General features: G+C 40.0%; 1 protein-coding gene across 1 annotated transcript in view; it reads left to right on the top strand.

The window, feature by feature from the left end:
• Positions 1 to 22,956, top strand: part of LOC139730614 (alpha-N-acetylgalactosaminide alpha-2,6-sialyltransferase 2-like) — a 166,521-nt gene that overhangs the window by 81,352 nt on the left and 62,213 nt on the right. Inside the window, exon 3 of the mRNA XM_071641471.1 lies at positions 16,750 to 16,930. Coding sequence (XP_071497572.1) covers positions 16,750 to 16,930 — 181 coding nt within the window. The remainder of the gene's footprint in view (positions 1 to 16,749; positions 16,931 to 22,956) is intronic.

A 22,956-nucleotide genomic window follows, 5' to 3' on the forward strand; every position in this document is an offset into this window, starting at 1 on the left:
AATCACTGGTTTCCTCGCATATGGGTTCTTTACTTTGGCAAGATATGCATTACACACAGACGCGGTTCCAGTTCCAGTACTGTACTCGGTTACTTGCTTGCTGGCGATAGCTTGATTGGCGGCGGACGGTGTGCCGAGGCGCCGGGCGCGCAGGCTGGGATTGCGACTGCTGTCGAGGGTGTTTGCGTGCAGCAGTCGCGTAAGCAATGCGTGCCGATCGTGAATTTCATGCAAGGAAAAGACCATAATTACATGAAAGAAACGCAACAAAATGTTAGAGAAAGGTTAGCATTTAACAGACAAATATTTGTGACAAGACCCCAGCTAGACTAGGAAAGTGTGACAGTCATCTTTCTTCTGTAAATTGCCTTACAATTGAGTCTACCTAGACTGTTTCTACTTAAAGTTGATATTTATCACCTGTTAAGTTAATCATAGATTTGGAGCGGTTGAGAAAACTTATGTGTTGATTTTTTAGGAAGTTGGAGTTGATGTCAACTCTGGGTGTCTTGATAAGACGGACTTCAAGTGGACTTGGAAGTTAATCATAGATTAAGTGGACTTAGAGTTGATTTGAGAGGTTAATCATAGATTATTTTGACTTAATGTTAAATTTATCTTTTGATAAAACAGGGCCCAGGGCATTTTGCAGTGTGCAGGCTTGTTTGTTGATGGCCTGTTCTGATTGTCGTCAACATTAAGGCACCATGTTTTACGTTATTGCAAAACTTACAACATAAACCTTAATTTTATGTCAGAATGTGAGTGAGGGCATCCTCGTATTACTAGGACACCATCTTATGTGACACAATTATCTTTGCAGACTTATTGTTTTGCATGTTACTACCATTTACCTCACGCGTTGAGGTATCCCCAAAAGGTCTTACAAATGTTATAGAGAATTTATTCAGCTTTCAGGGTGATATTTTTTCCCAATAGCTTTAGTGCTTTTCATCTTATGAAAAGGAAAATGTGCAATAACTGCCTCTACTTCACAGATTTTTATTTGATTTCACACTTTTATGGAGGAAATGTTGGCCCTGAAATAGATAAAGTACATTTGAATCTAGATATGGCAAAAATATAATTTGACCATTGCCACTTACATACAATATTTTAGATTTTTTGTAGCGTATAGTTTTTTCCATACTGATGACAAAGTCTTGGTGTAAAAATTGTCACAATAGTAATCAGCCTTCATGCTATCCACTCCAGTGTAGTGTGCTGGACTACAAATCTTGTGTGAATCCCATACTTCATTCATTTCAGTGCTGTTATGTAATATGTTGTATTTTTTTTAGAAGAAAACATCTTTACAAATAAAACAAACTTTGTGATGAACAATAAATGATTAGATCGAATTGAATTGATTTTGAAACAGAATTTGATTAACATTAGTCATTTGTTTCTTTTTTTTCTTTTTGCAAACAGTTGCAAATATATGGTAAGACCTGTCACTAGAGTTCTTTTTGATTTGCCAATGCTAGCGACCACATGACAGATGAACAGACTTTAAAGAGATGTATAACTATCACCACTGGCCATCTCAGTGCAATGACCACCTTCAAACCAGGCTTCAGAGCTTATCTTACTGTAGGTCAATCTAATTTGGGGGAGGAGGATAACCTCTCAACTAGATCCTGAAGCAGGTCATTTTCTACTCATTTGGTGGCCTGATTGGGCAATTAAGATTCAAAATGAACTGGTATGTTAACTTTTCTTTATTTTTGGGCGATACATTTTCATTTCAGGTCACCGAAATTTCACATTTAAAGATTTTAGAGGCCCTGGGGTGGTTTTATGAACACCATTTCAACTCTGTTGTAACTTCTGTTGGAACTTATGTTATAAGTCCATGAATTACAACACCACTATTAAAACAGTTGTAAATTGGTATTCTGAGAACTGTTATAATGGTGTTGTAAGTCATGAAAACCACACCCATTGCAATAATCATATCAAATAGGAAATATTGTTTAAAGTAGCATCTCAGCGTGGAAAATGCACCATATTTAATTATGCATGTTTTAACAAGCGCTCATTCTCTGGTGCGCGCACATACTAAAACAATGGCATGCGCTTGCAGAGAAATCGTGAGATAAAGCAAAGTTACACCGGAACCTTGATTATTTATGCCTTCTTGTTGATATACAATTCAATTCAATTCAATGTGGTTTATTCTGCAAATATAAAAAAAAATAAAATAAAATAACAATCCAGCAGCTCGAAGGCTGATACAGTTGCTTTACATTAGACTCATAAAAAAAGAAATTAAAATGACACTGATAGTATAAGCATACGTGAAAAAAAAAAAAAATGTTATACACATCAGACCTGAGCATCAAAAAATGGGATAGGTGAGAGTATTGCACAACAGGTATGGAGATATATAGAGAATAACAAATATGGCAAGATGGAGAAGAGCGGGCAAGGAAGTAAAAAAGTAGAAGTGGGTAAATAATTTCAATGCCCAAAAGCATGAGAACTAAAAATAATGAATGTGATATCGACACAACATCAAGCGGAAATACATATAAGTTATCATACCAAGTCCGTAAATCATTAAAAAAAAGGATAGGAAAGGGAAATAAATTCAAGTAGTGGAAAAAAGGAGACGGAGTTTTGATATAAAATTGAGGGGGAAACCTAAAAATTATTACTGGTTGACTTATACAAAACGTTAAAAAATACATACATAAACAAAAGATAAGGGAAAGCAACGTGTTTCCCACGGTTAGTGAAAGGGGGAAAAAAGCCGAAAGAGATGGCACAAAATATGAACGACCAATATATTTTTTTTGTCTCTTTTTAGCTCACCTGAGCCAAAGGCTCAAGTGAGCTATTGCGATCGTTCTTCGTCCAGCGTCCGGCGTGCCTAAACTTTTTAACATTTTCATCTTCTTCTTGAAAACCCCAAGACCGATTTCACCAAACTTGGCAGGTAGCATCCCTAGGGGGTTAGGATCTCAATTTGTTAAAATGGGCACTATGCCCCACCCAGGGGGCCCCGAGGGGGGCCCAACCCCCCCCCCCCCCAAATTAAGGAATCTTTAAAAATCTTCTTGTGTAGAACCAGAAGTGATAGAGCTAAGTTAACACAATGAGTTAGTACATTGATGACTGTAGTTTTAAATTTGTTCATGGCGGAATCAGGGGTCCTAATGGGGCCTAAATTGTACATTTTCTTCTTCTTCTTGAGAACCCCATGACCTATTTTCACCAAACGTGGCATGTAGTATCCCTAGGGGGGTTAGGGTCTCAATTTGTTAAAATGGGCACCATACCCCACCCAGGGGGCCCCCATTGGGCCCAAACCCCCCCCCCCCCCAAATTAAGGAATCTTTAAAAATCTTCTTCTCTAGAACCAGAAGTGATAGAGCTAAGTTAATACTATGAGTTAGTACTGTAACAAAATGATATCTATTTTGTGTACTTGTGTAGTGCATTTCATTTGGAATTCGTGCAAAAGTTTGTCAGTGCGAAATTTGTTCATAACAATTCAGTAACACGATGTAGTCATGGTTACTTTGTGCTGATTTATACAGTCATGTAACAAGCTATGCATTCTAAAAGAGTGTTTGAATTGTTCCTTTAAGTCAGTCTTCTGTATTGATGAATATTTGTCAATTAGTGGTTTTTGTGGAGATTCAGAAAGTGATAAAAAGTATGGATTATAAGTGCAGCGATAATTCCTACCGTTAATTCAAAGTTGTGTTACAGAGGTTTGATACTTACATTTAGCATTGTGTGTATACGTGTGTATACAGGTTGGCCATAATGACACATTTTAGACAATTGATTTTAATTAATTAGTAAATGTGATCAGTTATGGGACTGAAAATGGTGTTGATGTATGATTTAAATGGTTTCAATCAAACTCTGAAGAGTGTAAATAGAAAGCTTAACTCTGTGTAAAAATAATAAAGAATAAAGGAAATCGTAGGGAAATTTCATAACCATGTCTATAATAATTCCACACAGGTATCATCAGCTACCTCACACAGTAGTCTGGAGTTTGTGTATCTTTAATGTATTTCATGCACAGTACAGTGGACTCCCATTACAACAAACATGGTTATAATGAAATTTCATTTTAACGAAGTAAAACTCTTGGTCTCAAAATTATCGCCATTGAAGTCTATGGTACAAAATTTGCTTATAATAAACACATTATAACAAAATTTTCATTATTATAACAAAATCTTTCTGAGCACCACTGACAAAGAAAAACAAAAGAAATGTGCTCCGTTATAACGAAATGCGAATCGCTTCCGAAAATACGTAGTGGAACAAGCATTTATAGCATCTCTGCATGGGCGAACGCCTCACATCACTGTGTATGTGTTCGCTCCTTGTGTCCTGCATAGTTTCCGAGGGGGACTTGCATTATTGTAATACAATAATCTGAAATTAAACAAGGTTCGTTTTATTGTTTCGAAGGTACTTTATTACAAAACACACATATTCTTATACACCTAAATGTCCGTTGGTTCGGAAATGAAATAGGGTTTGTTATTACGAACATTTTGGCACTATTCAAACAGTTCGTTATTACTAAAGTTTGTTAAACTGTCAATAAGATGTGGTTCTTATTACGATGGTTCGTTTGTCATAAAATGATAGGAATTCTGAACTTTCGTTAATCGGAACATTAAAAAAAAGTTTCATTAATCCATAGGTGAAAAAGGTGTATCCAGTAACAAAACTTTGGAATTGCAAACTTCATAATTGTCTTAAGATAACCGAGCCTATGAAATAACTAACCTTTCTTATTTTTTTTTATTATTTACAAACCTTCTTTGGAATAACAAACCTTATTTCATTGTCGGATTAAAAAACACATTCTCATTTTTTTCATTTACAAACCTTCGGAATGACGAAACTCATTTCATTTTCCGATCAACGAGCCTTCGGAAAACGAACAATATATTTATATCTAAATTATGAACTTTCGGAATAAAGAATCGACAGAAGAGCGAAGCTTCAAAATAATGAACAAACCTTTAGATTCCCGGGAATGGCGAAACTTCGGAACAAAGAGTCTTTCGGAGTAACAAACTTTAGTAAGAAACAAATCTTTGGAATAGCGAACTGTAACGGAATCCTAAACTATTATTTTCTATACGACTTATTGTGTGCCAAAAACAACTTTATGCTCTCTTTTAAATGTAATATCCAAACGAAATTAAAATGGTACCATCCCATTTCACATCTCGCTTTCCAGTGTATGATGAGTATTCAACAGACATATATGCTTGGTGGTTACCTTGTTTTTGTCATATATTATATTTGTTCGGTTATAAAGAAATTTTTTTATACAAAAGGAAAATGGCCGGTCCCGAGCATTTTGATGTAACGGGAGTGCACTGTAGTCTGCTCATACCCACTGTGCAAAAAAGTTAACAACCGAGGCTGATCTTTGTGTCTTGTGTACGGTAGACACTATACCTGTAAATACAGTAAACCTCGCTTAAGTCGACATCGTATAAGTCGACAACTCGCTTAAGTCGACACGATAAAAAAGTCCCAATTTTTGCCTTTGTTATTCCTTGAAAACTTCTTCGTCTTAGTCGACATTTATAAACTGATTTTTGAGTGCCAACTGAACTGAAATATGTGTTAATTCCCTCGTCTAAGTTGACATGACTTTTTTCGCTCAAAGTCTTATCGCCATTCTCTGAAAAAGAATTGTTTTCCCGCTCCGATTCGCAGCATTTCTTGTCGGTAATTCTCTAGTGTACGGCGCGGTAGCATCTGCGGCGCGATGCGTCCATTGTCTTGTACGTCAGAATAGAGAGGACATACACTCATTTACACTGGAGAATTACATGTGGTACCCAAAGCAGTTCACTTTCCCCTTTTTCTCCTTCTGGTTATTCTCAAAACGCACAAATTTTGTACACCTGTAGGTCCTAGTAGAGAATCATTATCAGAACATTAAATACGTGTTTCCGTTTTTATGAATATTCTAACGTTAATTATTCCGAAGTGGTATTAGAAACCTGGGCCCGTTTTTAGAAAATTAATCAAAATACAACTACATGTAATTAATTGCAACTAAAAAGCAAATGCAGGTGTATCAAATCACGAGCAACTTTGCACAAGTGCGTTGCTGAAAAGGCTTGCGTTTGATAATCATATGAAACTAGAAAATAGAAAGTCAATTGCGTTTAAATGCAACTCTAAAAATCAAATGAAGTCCATCAATTCACCCGCAACGCTGTATTCAAACGCAAGAGCGTTGCAGAGAAGACTAACTTGCGGTTTTCGTAAGAAACTAGAAACTGCGTTTAAAAGCATCTCTTAACATTTACGGAGGTGCGTTACTGTTGAAAAGTCTTGCATTATCTTTTATTTCGTATGCAAAGTTACAAATTAAACGCAACTCTGAAATTCAAATGCAATTGCAAGTCCATCATATCACCGGGAACGCTGAAAAGACTTGCATTTGATAATCATATGAAACTAGAAAATTGTAGGGAACTTTTTTTAAAAACTCAATTGCGTTTAAGCGCGATTCTAAAAATCAAATGCAAGTCCATCAAATCACACGCAATGCTGTATTTAAACGCAAGAGCGTTGCGGAGAAGACTTGCAGTTTTTGTACAAAACTATATGAAACTGCATTTAAACGCATCTTTATACATCTACGGAAGTGCGTTATTTTTTTAAAGACTTGCATTATTTTATTTCGTACGCAAAATCAAAAATTAAACGCAACCCTGAAAATCAAATGCAAGTCCATCAAATCACACGGAATGCTGAAAAGACTTGCGTTTGATAATCATCCGAAACTAGAAAATTGCATCTAAGAAACTTACTCTCAATTGCGTTTGAACGCAATTCTAAAAATCAAATGCAAGTCCATCAAATCAGAAGCAACGCTGTATTTAAAACGCAAAAGCGTTGCAGAAAACACTTGCGGTTTTTGTACGAAACTAGAAACTGCGTTTAAACGCATAAAATCTATACGGAAGTGTGTTATTGTTGAAAAGACTTGCATTATTTTTTATTTCGTAACAGAACTTTCGCCGTGACCGAACTTAGTCTGCACTAGCGGGGAAAGACATCGCAACATTTACACGTTTCAAGCTAACGAAACGCATGCTGCTTCACGAAATGTCAATGAAAAAATAGTAGCAAATTATTGTCACAGTTCGCTATACCGAAGGATTAAATCTCAGTCCAAAGTTAAGTTAGTCTGACGATGGAAAGAGATTTGTTTTTACGCGGGTTGGTAATCCGAAAGATGTCGTTTTCGGATTAACAAACTTTTCTTCTTGTTTTTATTTCAGACTAGCCCGCGCCGTAAAGAGCGGTAATTTTGCGAATCGGAGCGCGAGAACAATTCATTTTCAGAGTATGGCAATAGAAATGTAAGCAAAACAAATATGGTGACTTAGGGAAGGAAAATCACACGTCATATTTCAACTCAGTCGGCACTGAAAAATTATCTAGACAGAATCATACGAATTCACACGCATATCTTCGCAGCAACGCACTTGAATTTAAAGCGCAAAGTTGTTTGCAATTTGGGAAATATGCGTCTAAAATGTACAGTGTCTAGAAACGGGCCTAGTTTTCCGATCCCGCTCTCTCAAAATCTCTCTAGAGATTTGGGAATTGTGCGTTGTCATTACTTATCCGCACGAGATTTATGCATGAACTAAAACATAATTGTTGCTAATGTCAGTAGGTATGTTTTGGCAGCAAAAGGAGTAAGATTTGAGTAGCGATCTGCATCGTGATCTTATTCTGTATAGGGGAAATTTAGTTTTCATTTATAAGTCGACAAAATGTCGACTTTCGCGTAAGTCGACGTGTTTTTCTCAGTCCCGATTATGTCGACTTACACGAGGTTGACTGTAGATAAGGTTGTGTTCCGGTACATATCACTTGTCAGTGTGTTGGGTGAATTAGATATGAAAGTGAGAATGTGCCTTTGAATCAGATGGTGTGAAGTGCAAGGTGTAGACTGGTGACGTACAAGTGGTGGAAGACTTCAGGTTTTATCCTCTTCATAGAGTGATCGTATATTTCGATCAACGGACGGTTGGCTCGGTCGGCGTAAGTGCCAAGGACCCGTTTTCGCTACAGTACATTGATGACTGTAGTTTCAAGTTTGTTCATGGCGGAATCAGGGGTGCCCCCCTTGGGACCCAGGGGAGGGGGATGAGGAAGGGGTCCTAATGCGGCCTACATTTTCATCTTCTTCTTGAGAACCCCATTACCGATTTTTAATCTTTAAAAATCTTCTCTAGAATCAGAAGTGATAGAGCTAAGATAATACTATGAGTTAGTACATTAATGACTGTAGTTTCCAGTTTGTTCATAGCAGATCCAGGGGTGCCCCTCTTGGGGGCAGGGGGAGGGGTAGAGAGGTCCAAATGGGGGCCTAAATTGTACATTTTCATCTTCTTCTTGAAAACCTCATAATGGATTTTCATCAAACTTGGCAGGTACCATTCCTTGGGGGCTAGGATTTCAATTGATTATAATGGGCACCTTGCCCCACCCAGGGGCCCCAGGGCCCCCCCAATCCCCCGATATTAAGGAATCAAAAAAAATTTGGCCCTTATTGTACATTTTCATCTTCTACTTGAGCATGCATGGTCAAATTTTGGTAGAGCTGTGAATAATTTAGATTAGTGACTGCGTGAAACGTGAACATGCGATACTCAGGTGAGCACAAGACCCCTGGGTCTCTTGTTTTGGGGGTTTATTTACAAAATGTCAAATAAAAAGACTCAATTTGAGATAGCTCTTCGAATTTCCATACAGCTTAATTTGTTTGACCGATTAATATCACCGGTTTCGGTGTTATGGTGTGTGGTATGGAAATTCGAAGAGCTATCTCAAATTGAGTCTTTTTATTTGAAATTTTGTTTAAAAAAATAAATTAAAAAAAAGAGAGAAAAAAATATATTGGTCATTCATAAGAGTACTCCAAATTGTATGGTTTATGCGGAACTAGAGGCTTATAAATAAGAATATATCATTACAAATCGTATGTTATTATTTTGGCACCGACTCATTCATGGAAAATAGAGGAACTTACCCTGCTAATTCTTTTACTAGATTCATTGATTGTTGATGGCACTCATAGTATTCAAAAGATTGAAGAACTTTGCGATAGTTTGGGATTTTCTGATAAAGTTGGCAAAATCAAGCTCAAGACATGGCACTGTCAAAATTTAAAGAGGGATTGCAAGTGTCAATGAAATTTCAAACTGTTCCAATTTTTGTCTCGCCCGCCGGAGGTGAAGGCGAGACTAAGGGATCTAAATGGCATCCGTCCGTCGTCCGTCCGTCGTCCATCCGCCGTCCGTCACAAATGTTAAAGTTTACCTGCAAGACTCTCTTACATTGTATGATGCACAACTTGGCAACTGTTACAGCAATGGCAGCCACACTTGGTGATAGAAGCACTAGGGGTATCTTCATGTTATGGTGTTGTCGGAGGTCATGTGATGTCAAAGGTCATTTGAGGTCATATATTAAAGAGTATGTGCAAGACTCTCTTTTCTATGTTAAAGTTTACCTGCAAGACTCTCTTTTGACAAATAACTTCACATAAGTTGATTGGATTACAACCTAACTTGGGTCATAGATGCACTGGGGGTACCTTCATGTTATGGTGCTGTTGGAGGTCACAGGATAAGGTCAAAGGTCATTTGAGGTCATATGTTAAAGTTTACTCGCAAGACTCTCTTATCACACGTAACTCGACACATGTTGCTACAATGGCAATCAAACTTGGATGATGGATGCACTTGGGGTACCTTCATGTTATGGTGCCGTAAGAGGTCACATGATAACGTCAAAGGTCATTTGAGTTCATATGTTAAAGTTTACCTGCAAGACTCCCCTATGATAGATAACTTCGCAACCATCGCTCCCTTTTCAACCAAAGTTAGGTTGTAGATGCACTTGGGGGACCTGCATATTATGTTGCCATCAGGGGTGACATGGTAAGGTCAAAGGTCATTTGAGGTCATATATTATATAAAAAATATATTTCTGGTTATTTTTGCAAGTGGGCGAGACACAGTATTGCTAGTGCCTTGTTTGAAAGATTAAACTCTTTCACTCTGGTATAAAACATTTATCTAGAACTATTTTTTGATGAAATTGCATGACAAATGTGGCAGTTTGATAGCACTTCCTCACCAAAAACGTTTCAGATCTAATTTATGGTGATATGCAGACATGATAAGGAGTCAGCACAGCTTGCATCGACCGAGCTAAATGTGTACAACTGTCTGTGCGAAATCGCACATGAAAGATGTTACTGGATGTTACTCGTTTTATACTGCCAATCTCAACCATTCAAGGTTACGAGCGAGACCAGACCTATTGCCCTCCCAATCAGCCTGCTGTCCTTCCCACCAGTGTGAAAATTCAAAGATAGTTTTCATGCATACTTACGTGTATGAATTCAGTTCCGTTGTTAAACGTTACTTGTGAAATTCAACCAGTCATCAGCATATATATATATATAATAGTGTATGTACTGCGCCGGTCTATTTCTTTTTTTCTCACGATTAAATCATGATATCTGCTAGTTCAAAGAGTTCACTCAGAGTTTTACCGAACAGCAAACAGTGACAGTGTAAAATACTACACCAGTGCATATGATGCATAATACACAGCGCGCCAGTGGCAACAGTACAGCAGTAAATGTACATATTGGCAACACGGAAGCACCGAACACACTTTCTGGTCACGGATCAGTGAACTTGGCTCAAGCTACTGTATGAGCTGAAATTTTCGCGTACAGATATTTTCGTGAATTGCTACTTGGAGGACATTTTAGCGTGTTGTTAATTTCGCGGTTGCGAAGGTCTAACTGAATTTACTTATTAGCGCGTTGTTATTTTTGCATGTTGTTATTTTCGCGGTTCAAAGTGGCAACAAAATGTCCTCTTTCTTTCCAAGTGGATTTAAACGATGTGTTATGGTCTAGCTTGACATGTGGAAGACCATAGGGGTGTTCAGACGCAAAAAAACAAACAAACATTATACTAGAACGGTATCGCTATACCAAAACGGTATAGCTGTACGATGAATTTATACGTCTCAATGCTGACTAACGAAACGATGTATAACAACACGGCGTACAGCGAAACAACGGTCAGAGCATCGTTTCAAACTAGAACTTGATAACGAATCAGCATTCCATCATGTCCATTATGCATCTGAATGTATGTTGAACATAGAACAGTATAACAGGGCGAGGCTTAATAGGAGCACGCACGAAAGGTGGCCCCATAGCTGTCACTCACGACCATAACAGCATGCACAGTGGGAAACTGCACATCTATACAACGTTTTCCAGAACGATCGAGATTAATGTCTGAATGGTCTGTCGGCTACACAATGATTCTTTATACATCTTTCTTTATCGCGTTTTGGTATAAACTGGCTTGCATCTGAACAGGGGGCATTACATCTCCAGTGGACAAGGTCAGAGCGCTTCTACTCCTGGTGAGAGAAAGTCTGTGTTTCAGCCCTTTCTCTTTCACTCAAATAAACCTTCTTTTTTTTTGTCCATATCCAAGTCAAGTGCACAAACTTTGTAGGCTATCATGCGCTATTACAATATGAGATTGCTGTGAATTTTATGTATTGTCGCCACTAGAAGTCACATTGGCTGTCATAATTTGGCCGCGTTCATGCGAATTTCGTAGCCAGAATCACAAACATGACTCATGATTCAAAACGGTGTTTCAAATCACGGTCTCAGCGGAAGAGCGTTCATGCGGGCTTTCGCAACGCTGATTCTGGCTCTGCTCATCCTTTGCCATTGCGCAGCGCACTGCGCAGTTTGACCTGGTCTCTGCAACTCGAGCCAGACCTCCATATGCCAACTGATCAGTCAGTTCATTATAGGCGTTTACGTTTTTTATTTTGGTGAATACTTTCCAATAAGCTGTGGCATTCGGGCTCTGCCCACAGATCAAGGAATAATCTTAATTCTTCGTCTCTCCAATTGTTTCCCTTGGTAGACACAGCGCTGCAGCCATTACTATTATCAACTCAATCGGAGAGTAATTACATGTATTATTACAGCTAGATACTAGCATAGAATCGGTGTATGGCATTGATGTAAACAAACAAGTGCAAGTATGGTACCGAAACACACGATTCATAAGACGTACCACACAATGTGGGATACCCCATGAGACGCGCATGCGCACAGCGCACAATGACGTCATAGAATCATGATTGAAATCACGGTTGCGTTCATGCGGTTTCTGCGAACGTGATTCTGGCAGAATCATGATTCAAAACGCCCTTTTTTCCGCGTTTCAGATCTGCGTTTTGAAACGCGTATAAATGGAAAAATCGCATGAACGCAATGCAACTAAACACGTTTAGCGACTAAACGTGTTTAGAAATGCAATTCTAGTTTCGCATGAATGCAGCCTTTAACAATGGGCTTGAAATAATCTTAAAGGGGTCTAGACTACTAGACTGTAATCCCAGTAACTTTGCCTGGCCGAGAGGCTCAATGAAGGCCAGTTATCACATAATAGGCACTTTTCGATTTGCACGTTGAGCCCGGCATCACCATGCTATGATGTATTTTTTTACGTACTGCACATGCGTGAGTGTCGACCCTTGGCGCTTCGCCCAATTTTCGAACGTGTTTACCCCGGTTATCACCATCCACCCAAATTCACTCGCGCTGGGCTCAAGCCGCCTTATTTATGACGTCACACTCCCCTTGCAATAGACGAAATTGCGCGAAAGAGCACAATAGTTACGTTCAGACGGGAGCCCTTAACCTCGAAGTTAGGAAACTTCGAGGTTAGAGCTTGTAGTTAGGGACCGTGAAGACGCACTCGTAGTTAGCAAACCTCGAGGTTTGCTCGATGTTTCAAGCCACGAGAAATCTTATGGTTAGCGCTCTAACCACGAGCCGTGGGGGGTCCCCACTCGTAGTTAAGCACCGTGTGGACACAAAAAACAACGAACTCGAAGTTAAGAGTGACCTCGCCGTAAACTCCAGCCCCCACAATTAATTTCCCTCTGCTTCCGGGTCAACCTCCCAAACGTACACCACAAATACACTACACGTGAAAAACCTATGACGCACGACACAACAACATCATCTTTTCTTCCCATGCGCTTGATCTCTGAACACGTCGAACTCGCTACTGTATTCTATATTCTTCTCCGACGCTAACAAAAAAGTTTTCGACGAATATCTTCATAAAGGCATAAAGTCATCAGTGCAGTGCTATATCTCTGCATATCATGACAGAGAAAAAGAGTACCTGTAAGCGAGTCCGACAGGGTTGAACTTATAAAGAATAAATAGACGCCTTGTTAGCAGTGTGGGCTTAAACTTCCGGTTTTGTGGTTTTAACATCGAGTGGGACCCACTCGTAGTTACGGGGGTCAGAAGCTTAACCTCGAGGTTTCGTAACCTCGAGGTTAAGATTCGTCGTGTGGACACACGTCGTAGTTAGGGGGCAAGAGCTAAACCTCGAGGTTTCCTAACCTCGAGGTTAGGGCCTGCCGTCTGAACGTAACTAATGACTCTCAGGAAATCCGTGTTTAGTTCACCTGTTTTCCTATTTCTTTGGAGAGAATATTAATAATTTAATTACATGAAAGCTTAAATGGTCTTGATATGTCACAGCAGCAGCACTGACATATAAACTACAACCTCTGGTACCTACTTTTATTTGCCCCCTTTCACTGTTCTGCGATTTGCAACTGCATACCGTAGTCCCACATGTGCATTTACATGTAATGCTGTATGCAATCACGTCTCGGTGCTGGGCATGGTGCAGTGCATTGTACTTCACAGCCTTACAATGCATCATGCTTTAAAGGCAGGGGATACCTTTTACAGACCTCCCAAAATGCAGCAAAACATTAAATATGAACCTCAGGGGACTTGCTTAGGCCACTGCTTAGAAATTTGGAAGTCAACAGTTATCTAAAATTTGAATGATGCACAAAACTCAACTACTCAGTAGTTCTGTGTGTCAGCCACACTTAAGTCTTTTGTTGCAGTCTTCTGTATTTGTTATCTATAAACACAAATCTAAAAGTACAAGAGCTGATGTAATAACATATAGAGTGTGTGGCAAGAATGTATATAGAACTGTTTGTAAGTGTTGATGAACTTTCTTCACAAAATATACATGATGGACACACATGCGGTGCATGGGTCTGCAAAGGTAGCCTAGTAATGTACTGGAATTTACGGTGAGCCCCGAAAAAAATTCAATTCAAGATCTAACGGTCAAAAAAATGTACTAAATGTTACCTTCCACTTTCAATACTTTATGGGAGTTTCTAAAGTGATACTCTCTTCAACATACCACTGTATTTATACAACTATTCATTTAAGGCATGCAAATGGATTCCCTACCTTTAAAACCCATATAATTCATCCCAGGATACTTACTCAGCATCTAGTCAAAGAGGCAGACAAAGTAAATATTAAAGTAAAAAATAAAAAAAAATCGCAAATTCCATGTAATATGCACCCAAGGAACTGGGTAGCCTACTGCACATGCCATGAGACGTGACGCCCGAAATCGAAATGTCTTTCAGCAGCGGGCTGATGTGCGGATGTGACGCCTTGACATACGCTTGCGCTCGGCATCACAACCTTCTCGTTCACCGAATCGAAAACTCCCTAATCATTCGTCTGGGCTCTCCTACCAGAGTCTGATGAATACCAACTGCCACATTTTGCCAGAATGACCATTTCATGTCTTAAATCTACAAGTTAGTGTTCGTAACCATGATACATTTCCCCTCTCTATATTCACTACAAAACGTGAGATGGTTGTGTTCACACTCCCACACACGTGCACATGAACACACCCTAACACACACTATTATTTAAGCAGTAGCTTGGGGACTTTCACATCTGAACAATCTTTAGTAGCTGTACAATGGCTGCGGCAAATTTGCCTATAGCACTTAGTGTGAGATGTTAAACCCTAACTTGTTTGAATATACAGTTGAACCTCTCTTATCCGGCCTCCCTTTATCCGTATCTCTCTATTATACGGACGCAATCTCGCCGTGATTTTTTTTTTTTTTAATTACGGGAGGAAAGGGGGATTCCCAACTCCTTGAGAACTCCTACACAAACACACATGAATTACATATCACTTCAACATGATTAACATACATTACATCAAATTTCCTTCCAAATTCTTGCAAACACGAACCTCTATTTGGGGTCTGTTACTGAGTGTAACAATGAAAAGGTTGCAGTATACACATTGCTACATGTGGTACTACAATGGGCTACATCAGTACATGTGTATGTATATGTACATGTGTATGTATATGTACATGTATAAAGCATTGGGTCTCCCGTATCCGGCCAAATCCCTTATCCGGATGAGCCCCGGTCCCGACTTGTCCGGATACAAGAGGTTCAACTGTATGTTATAAAATATCACCTCGGTCATATATCTTCTAAGGCTTAAAATAGCAACTTAACAAATTGGAGTATGATAGTATAAATCAACCACCAAGTAACTGAGTAATGGAAAGAATTGTTCCATGACTACATTAATTTGGTCACAACTGCTTCATGCATGCCACTCTTTGCCTTCTACAAATATCAATTCTAAAACCCATCTTTCTTAAATTACTACAGCTCAACACTTTTATTGCAATGAATGGTACGAGTCAAAATCTATAATATGTTAGTAAAAATGATGACATAAATGGTACCCTGGGGTACCAAATAAAAATAAGCCATTTTGTTGAATTATTATTTTTTAAGGTTGTACCCTGGGTTGCCAAAAAAGTGAAAAAATTTGCACTGAAGCACACGCTAATGCTAGCACAGTGTACCACGCAAGCATAGTATAACATGCAGTGGCATGGGAATGACTGCAGTGTGTACACGCACACACAGTGCTTGCATTTCCCTGCGGCTCTCCTCAAGTGGACATGAGGTGGCGCTACAAAACGTGGTACCCAGGGTACTACAGTACCCCAGGGTAAGGCATGATGCATCAAATGCCGGAAAGTAAGGTGGAAAATGGTATGAATTCTTACCTGGAAAAAGAGACGAGAAGAGATGATCTCGTTATGTTGAGATGGCGTGGCAAAGTGTGGTCACATCATTAACCCAAAGCTCTTCAGCTTCCATGTCATTCTTTCCTCTCAACATTCTTGCCTCTTCTACTTTAGATTTATGGGTGTGAGAGTCACATTTTGTGGAGTGGCTTGTGTGTTTCCAGAATCATTCTTCACTTTAGTTTTTTTTTTTTTTTTTTATTTTTTAGGGGGGGCATAATTTCTTTGTGGTCTCACGCTACAGCTTGAGAAATGGTGACCTATGGCCCTCATATTTTGCACACACATAGGACATAATAATTGATAATTTCATGAAATAATGACTTCTGGATCAGCATTCTACACCATCTTGGCTTTGCAAATTATGTCAATTTTCACTTTGGTGATGTTAACACTGTGAAAAAGAAAAATGCATTGATGTCAACCTTATTAGATTGATTGTTTTACATACATGTAATCTCTATGGCAGTCATTTTTTTTTTCATACACCATTGTTGATTTATACAATACAAGTCAAATCTGTTCTTTGATGAAAATCTTAAAAATTACATGCCCAATTGCCCCAATCACATATTGAAGGATTACCTAATTTGTCAGTGTTGACAAATTTCCAAGACTAGTTAGTTTGTACTTTTATAAATGACCATTTATTTTTATCTTTTATCTTGTTTTAATTAGGTTTGCAGTTGGCAACTTCCTGCAGTCACACCTCCTTGATGTAGACCTGGGCCTTGATGCCTCTGTTCTGGGACGAGATACAGAGAATATACCAAGCAAAAACAAGCAACCATCTTTCATCACAGCCTTTCCAAATAGTTCAGAATTACGCTTCAAACAGGACCACTATTTTCATTTTTCTGTGAGTCTTTTCATATCAACTCAAACATCATTCAGTTGTCATCTATCATTTTTGTTGTTGTTGTTGGTGGTGGTGGTTTTTTTTTTATACACCTGTATTATTAGCTTGGAAAACGCAAAATAAACAGAGAATACAAGTATAGTATGATTTGTGTTGGGTCTTTACTTTGCATTCACTGTGCAAGTAGTATTCTTTGATCAAACCGTTATTGAATATTCCCACATCTCCTCCAAGCTTATTGTCAACAGTCCAGAGTTCCATAAAATTCCAAATGATTTCACAGTTCAAAAATAGTCCAAAGTAGGATCCAGTTTAAGAGTTCATTGATATTTTCCTTGAAAATGCTCTGCCATTCTGAGTCCAGTCTTGTTTTTTAATTTCTCTTTCTCTTTTAACCCCCCCCCCCCCCATATTACTGTCCAACCATGAAAATCTTGTGTGATTTAACCCCATTAAATAGACAGTCTCTCTGGTGGTTTTACAAGTCTTCTAGATCTTGTTCACATCTCTGTCACAGCTCTTGTTGGTGAGACCCCCAACTTGCACTGACTAGTCTGCTGGGTAGGCTGCTGGGTAGGCTGCTAGGTAGGCTGTTGGGTATCTGGCTCACCAGAATGATCAGGGCTCACTGCCTTGTCACTGGAAGAGTCTGGCACTCTGGTTGTCTCCGCTTGGTCCTGGATGGAAGGTCAGCACCTGACCATTACAACGTATTGTACTATGCTTTGTCTGAATATGGTAGGGTCTTGGTTGTTTTGCTTTCTGGGTGATTTTCCCATAGCAAGACTGATCGCACATCCAAACCGAATCTCCTGGCTGTAGCTCTGGAAGCTCATGTGAGTCATGACGTCTGTTGTAGGTCATCATCTTATCTGACCGGTACTTCTCCTCCTCCTCTCTCTCAGATTCCAGGTCCTGCTGTTGTACTCATGGTAGCAGCATGTGTGGACTTGGGCGCTCTTCAGTATGACTCCCTTGGTAGGGGTGCAGCTCCGCCGGCCCCAGGGAGCATTCTGCCCACTCTTGATGTCCAGGGTCTGGTTCTGTTTAATAGGCCTGGGTTGAGCCGTGCTACCAGGCCCTCCTTGCTTCCCGGTACGGCCACGGAAGTGGTGTTAGCCGGCAGCCCAGTTCAGTCGGTCTTCTGACAGCCTCCACCGGTGGCTCTGGGTGTCCCGCCCAGGGAGGAAACATACAGAGAGTTGAAGTTCCTGTATGAGGACGAGCCCGATGTGGACGTCCAGTCTTGCTCCGCTTTTCCACAGAGAATGCAGAGTCAATGTCTGATACACACCAGATAGGCGCGGACGCTCAGGCTCTGCTACAGAAATATTGCTACAATTCCACATATCTAAGCCACGCCTTTGGTCAGAGGGTGCTGCCTGTAATGCTGTCTCTTCTACATACTCCATGAACAGTATGTGGCCCACATACATACCCAAGGAAGAATATGTAGTGCACCATTAAAGGGACACAGTCCTCACGAAATTAAAAAAAAATATGTTGTTGTTGGTACCTCCAATGAACTACTTTCACCAAAAACAAACTTTAAAATCACCAAATAAGCTCGTACATTTTGGTTGAAAAAGTGTGACTCTGCATGGTGAATATGCTAATGAGCAAGTCTTGGCGGAGAGTCATACGTCGTCGATGCACAACTCTTCCCAGCCGTGTTCTGCTCGTTATCCGTACGCTCCCTAGTTTACCCGGATGCATGAAGACGTCGGTGGCTACTCCGACTCGTATTTGACATTGTTTCTACGTTGTGTGTGTGTGTGTGTGTGTGTTTGTGTGTGTGTGTATGTATTGTGTATTATATTCGCACGTACACGTGTGGACGGTACAACTAGATGATAGATCTACGGTCGGTAGATACGCGTACGCACCCCGTACGCGGTTTGCCCTTCACACTTTTCCAGTCTCAAGCGCAGCTGCAACCCTACCTGTCACCGCTCATGCATGTTCTATAGTACGTACAGAGTGTACATATTTGTAGGTAGAAACGATTCTACACAGGCCTGCTAGTACACTACAGGGGCGACCGCATTCAGCGTCGTCTGGTCAGGCTATCTTACATCAGTAGTTTTGCTCGAATCGTGCAGAAAATTTCCCAGGAAAATCCTTTTTTCCGTCCCAGACCAACAAAAGTATCGTGAAAGGTGAGCTGTATGGCTGCGAAATATCGGTACAATGATGCCGAACATAAGAAACTTAGGGCCTACAAAATCTCGAAATCGTGTTGTGACCTACCTAGCTGTGCGTGGACAATTTGTGAAGCGATGTTTTTACGTGGACCGGCAGGCTGTGGCCCTCGGTAATAAACCGAGAAAACTCCTGAAACCAGATGCAATCCTGACCATTTGCTCACATGAGTTATAAAACAGAAACACATCGAGCATCGACTTCGAAGAGAACCGAGGGAAAAAAGCGTAGAGAGGTAAGGAAAGTGGCTAGCTATGTTTAATTTACCGTGGGCCTGCAGCCGGGGTTGGACTGCAGTGCAGTGCCACTGAGCTAGCTGCTGCCAGTGCCGACTGGACATGCACGGCAAAGTGGAGCGAAATCATATCCCTACGACCCCCTGTGTTTACCCTTCCCGGCTCACGTCATATTTTTTTTTCGAGGAAAGGCGATTATCTGACTACTTACAGAAATATTGAGATACAAACAATATTTTCTTTGAAGAATTCGACTCTCTCATGCACAGGTTATCTTCGGTTTGAATGCCAAAATCGACTGGACGGAGTCGAGTGTACTGTGTATGTACTATGTATACATTGGTATGGTAAGGATTTGCGCGCGAGAGTGGTTTCTACGCTAAGAAGTATGCAACACGGACGGAAGCTAGAAAACGACCGTGCCTATTTGATGTCAAGTTCATGGTATATTTGGTTTAGAAATACATATAAATTTATGTTTACAATATTAATTTTTCGTAAATTATATATATCTAAGCTTGAAATATTTTGTTTGAAATTATAAAACCACAAACTTTCACATTATATGATAAAATTGCAACTAATCATTTGAACACTTAAATTGATTTTAGAGGCACGGCTGTCAACTTGGTGAGTAGGGCATGCACTACGTAGCATCTTTTTGCCGGCTCTTTCACGATCGCTTGCAGGAATTATTTTTCAAAAATCGCGTACGGAGACAATTTTTGATGTCCAAGCGTATAAATTGGTGAAAGTTTATATTTTTTACTCTTCTTAATTATCAGCACAGTGAAAATCTCAGGACTGCTTCCCTTTAAGCCTTCCTACCCCTTGACATTCTCCTGCCACGGAAACCTTCAAAACTTGAAGTAAGAAATTGCCTATGTGGATATTAGTCAAAGTGGATGGAGCCCTAGTGCATATTAGACAAAATGAATATTTAACAAAGGAGGAATAGATGAATTGAAGATTATACAAACAAGTGATTAGACAATATGGTGTATTGACCAAATGGCAATGGAACTAATTGGATATAAGACGTATGGGCATAGGCCATCTGGTAATGAGAAGCTAAGAGAGAGCGAACCGACAATTATGTCCACACGCCCATGGCATACTGTGCACATTGACTTATGTGGCCCCTTACCAAATGGAGAAACTTTCCTGGTGGTTGTTGACAACGGCAGTCAATGGCCAGAAATAGAAGTTATAGGCAGGCCCGGCGATGTGGTGCAATTAATTCAGCGATAACACGCCAAAGCTTTTGAATTGGTAGCGTTCATCAAAGCACTTCGCAAAGTGGAGTACAAAAAACCTAAAGATTTCACCTCCTCATATCTCCCTTATTTTACCACCAAATCCCTTGAAACTTCACATATATATAATACAGAGATGTCATCCTCCATATACATTTTGGTTGAAAATGCTGATGTATCTTTCCAGATATTTGTATTTTTCTGTTTGAGGGGATCGAGGGAAAGGACTAGGATTATTTCCTGACACAATTCTGCTACAATATGAATATAATATGCATTTGATTAGCATATTGATAGTCTGTATACTCAGGACTCACTACCTGCGAAGTTTTGTGTTTGTACAATTAGTAGTTAGGTCAAAATCAGAGCAAATGGAAAACCTAAGTTTCTGAGAAAATACTGGACATGCACAACTACATCATCCTTTTCAACATGCAATCGGCGACAGGGTTCGGTTTCGGTCCACAGGGTGGTGAGAGATTGAAGTGAGAGAAAACATGAGAGCCCCATAACGCATGGTAACATGGTCATAATCACTCGACCTCGACCTTACAAGTTAGCAACAAAGTTCGACCCAGAACCATGGACTGTCTTTGAACAAAAAGGACTCAGCGTGGTAATCAATCATGTCAACATGCAGACCATGTGAGTCCATGAGGACTCAGAAACACAAACATTCAAAACATGTTGATCTAATGCTATGGACTGTCTGTAAAAATAAGCTGCAAACAAAATATTTGATTATATACTATCTATGTCATGTTATACAGTGTACTTCTGATAGCATTGCAAGTTGCAGAGCATTCAGTGACCCCAAACTCCACTACTCCACTACTCCTTGGCATATACGGTATATGACTATACATCTTGTCATTGAATTTGAATTCTTCAATCCCTTCATCTCTGCATCTTCTCTCTCTCTCCCTATCTCTTTCTTGCACATTTTCTGTGCTGAGCAAACAAATCTGTGAAAGATTGACACTGCCTTTATCAAACAAAATTTGTGAAAAAGTGACTCTGACTCTGTTTTGCAAATGCCCATTGCAGAATGAAATTTGAAATTGAGTGCCTTACATTGTTAATATGATAGAAATAGAACAGGAAAGGTTTTTAGTTGACTTTGGCATAATTTCTTTTATCTGCTCATTCAGATTATGGTCATTTAGAACCAGTCATCTCATTGCTTTGTCTAAGTTCACATTTCATAAGTGTTTAGCTCACCTGAGCCAAAGGCTCAAGTGAGCTATTGCGATCACCCTTCTTCGTCCGTCGTCCGTAAACTTTTCACATTTTCATCTTCTTCTTGAAAACCCCAAGACCGATTTTCATCAAACTTGGCAGGTAGCATCCCTAGGGGGTTAGGAACTCAATTTGTTAAAATGGGCACCATGACACCCCCCCCCCCCCCCCCCCGGGGGCCCAAACCCCCCAAAATTAAGGAATCTGTAAAAATCTTCTTCTCTAGAACCAGAAGTGATAGAGCTAAGTTAATACTATGTGTTAGTACATTGATGACTGTAGTTTCAAGTTTGTTCATGGCAGAATCAGGGGTGCCCCCCTTGGGACCCGGGGGAGGGGGGTGGGGAGGGGTTCTAATGGGGCCTAAATTGTACATTTTCATCTTCTTCTTAAGAACCCCATGACCCATTTTCACCAAACTTGGCAGGTAGCATCCCTGGGGGGTTAGGAACTCAATTTGTTAAAATGGGCACCATGTCCCACCCAGGGGGCCCCCAGGGGGCCCAAATCCCCCAAAATTAAGGAATCTGTAAAAATCTTCTTCTCTAGAACCAGAAGTGATAGAGCTAAGTTAATACTATGTGTTAGTACATTGATGACTGTAGTTTCAAGTTTGTTCATGGCAGAATCAGGGGTGCCCCCCTTGGGACCCGGGGGAGGGGTTCTAATGGGGCCTAAATTGTACATTTTCATCTTCTTCTTAAGAACCCCATGACCCATTTTCACCAAACTTGGCAGGTAGCATCCCTAGGGGGTTAGGAACTCAATTTGTTAAAATGGGCACCATGTCCCACCCAGGGGGCCCCCAGGGGGCCCAAATCCCCCAAAATTAAGGAATCTGTAAAAATCTTCTTCTCTAGAACCAGAAGTGATAGAGCTAAGTTAATACTATGTGTTAGTACATTGATGACTGTAGTTTCAAGTTTGTTCATGGCAGAATCAGGGGTGCCCCCCTTGGGACCCGGGGGAAGGGGGTGGGGAGGGGTTCTAATGGGGCCTAAATTGTACATTTTCATCTTCTTGAGAACCCCATGACCCATTTTCACCAAACTTGGCAGGTAGCATCCCTAGGGGGTTAGGAACTCAATTTGTT

This window comes from Diadema antillarum, unplaced genomic scaffold (genome assembly GCF_040938485.1).
Source record: "Diadema antillarum isolate AM-2024a unplaced genomic scaffold, OU_Dant_1.0 seq00000322_RagTag, whole genome shotgun sequence".
Lineage (NCBI taxonomy): Eukaryota > Metazoa > Echinodermata > Echinoidea > Diadematoida > Diadematidae > Diadema > Diadema antillarum.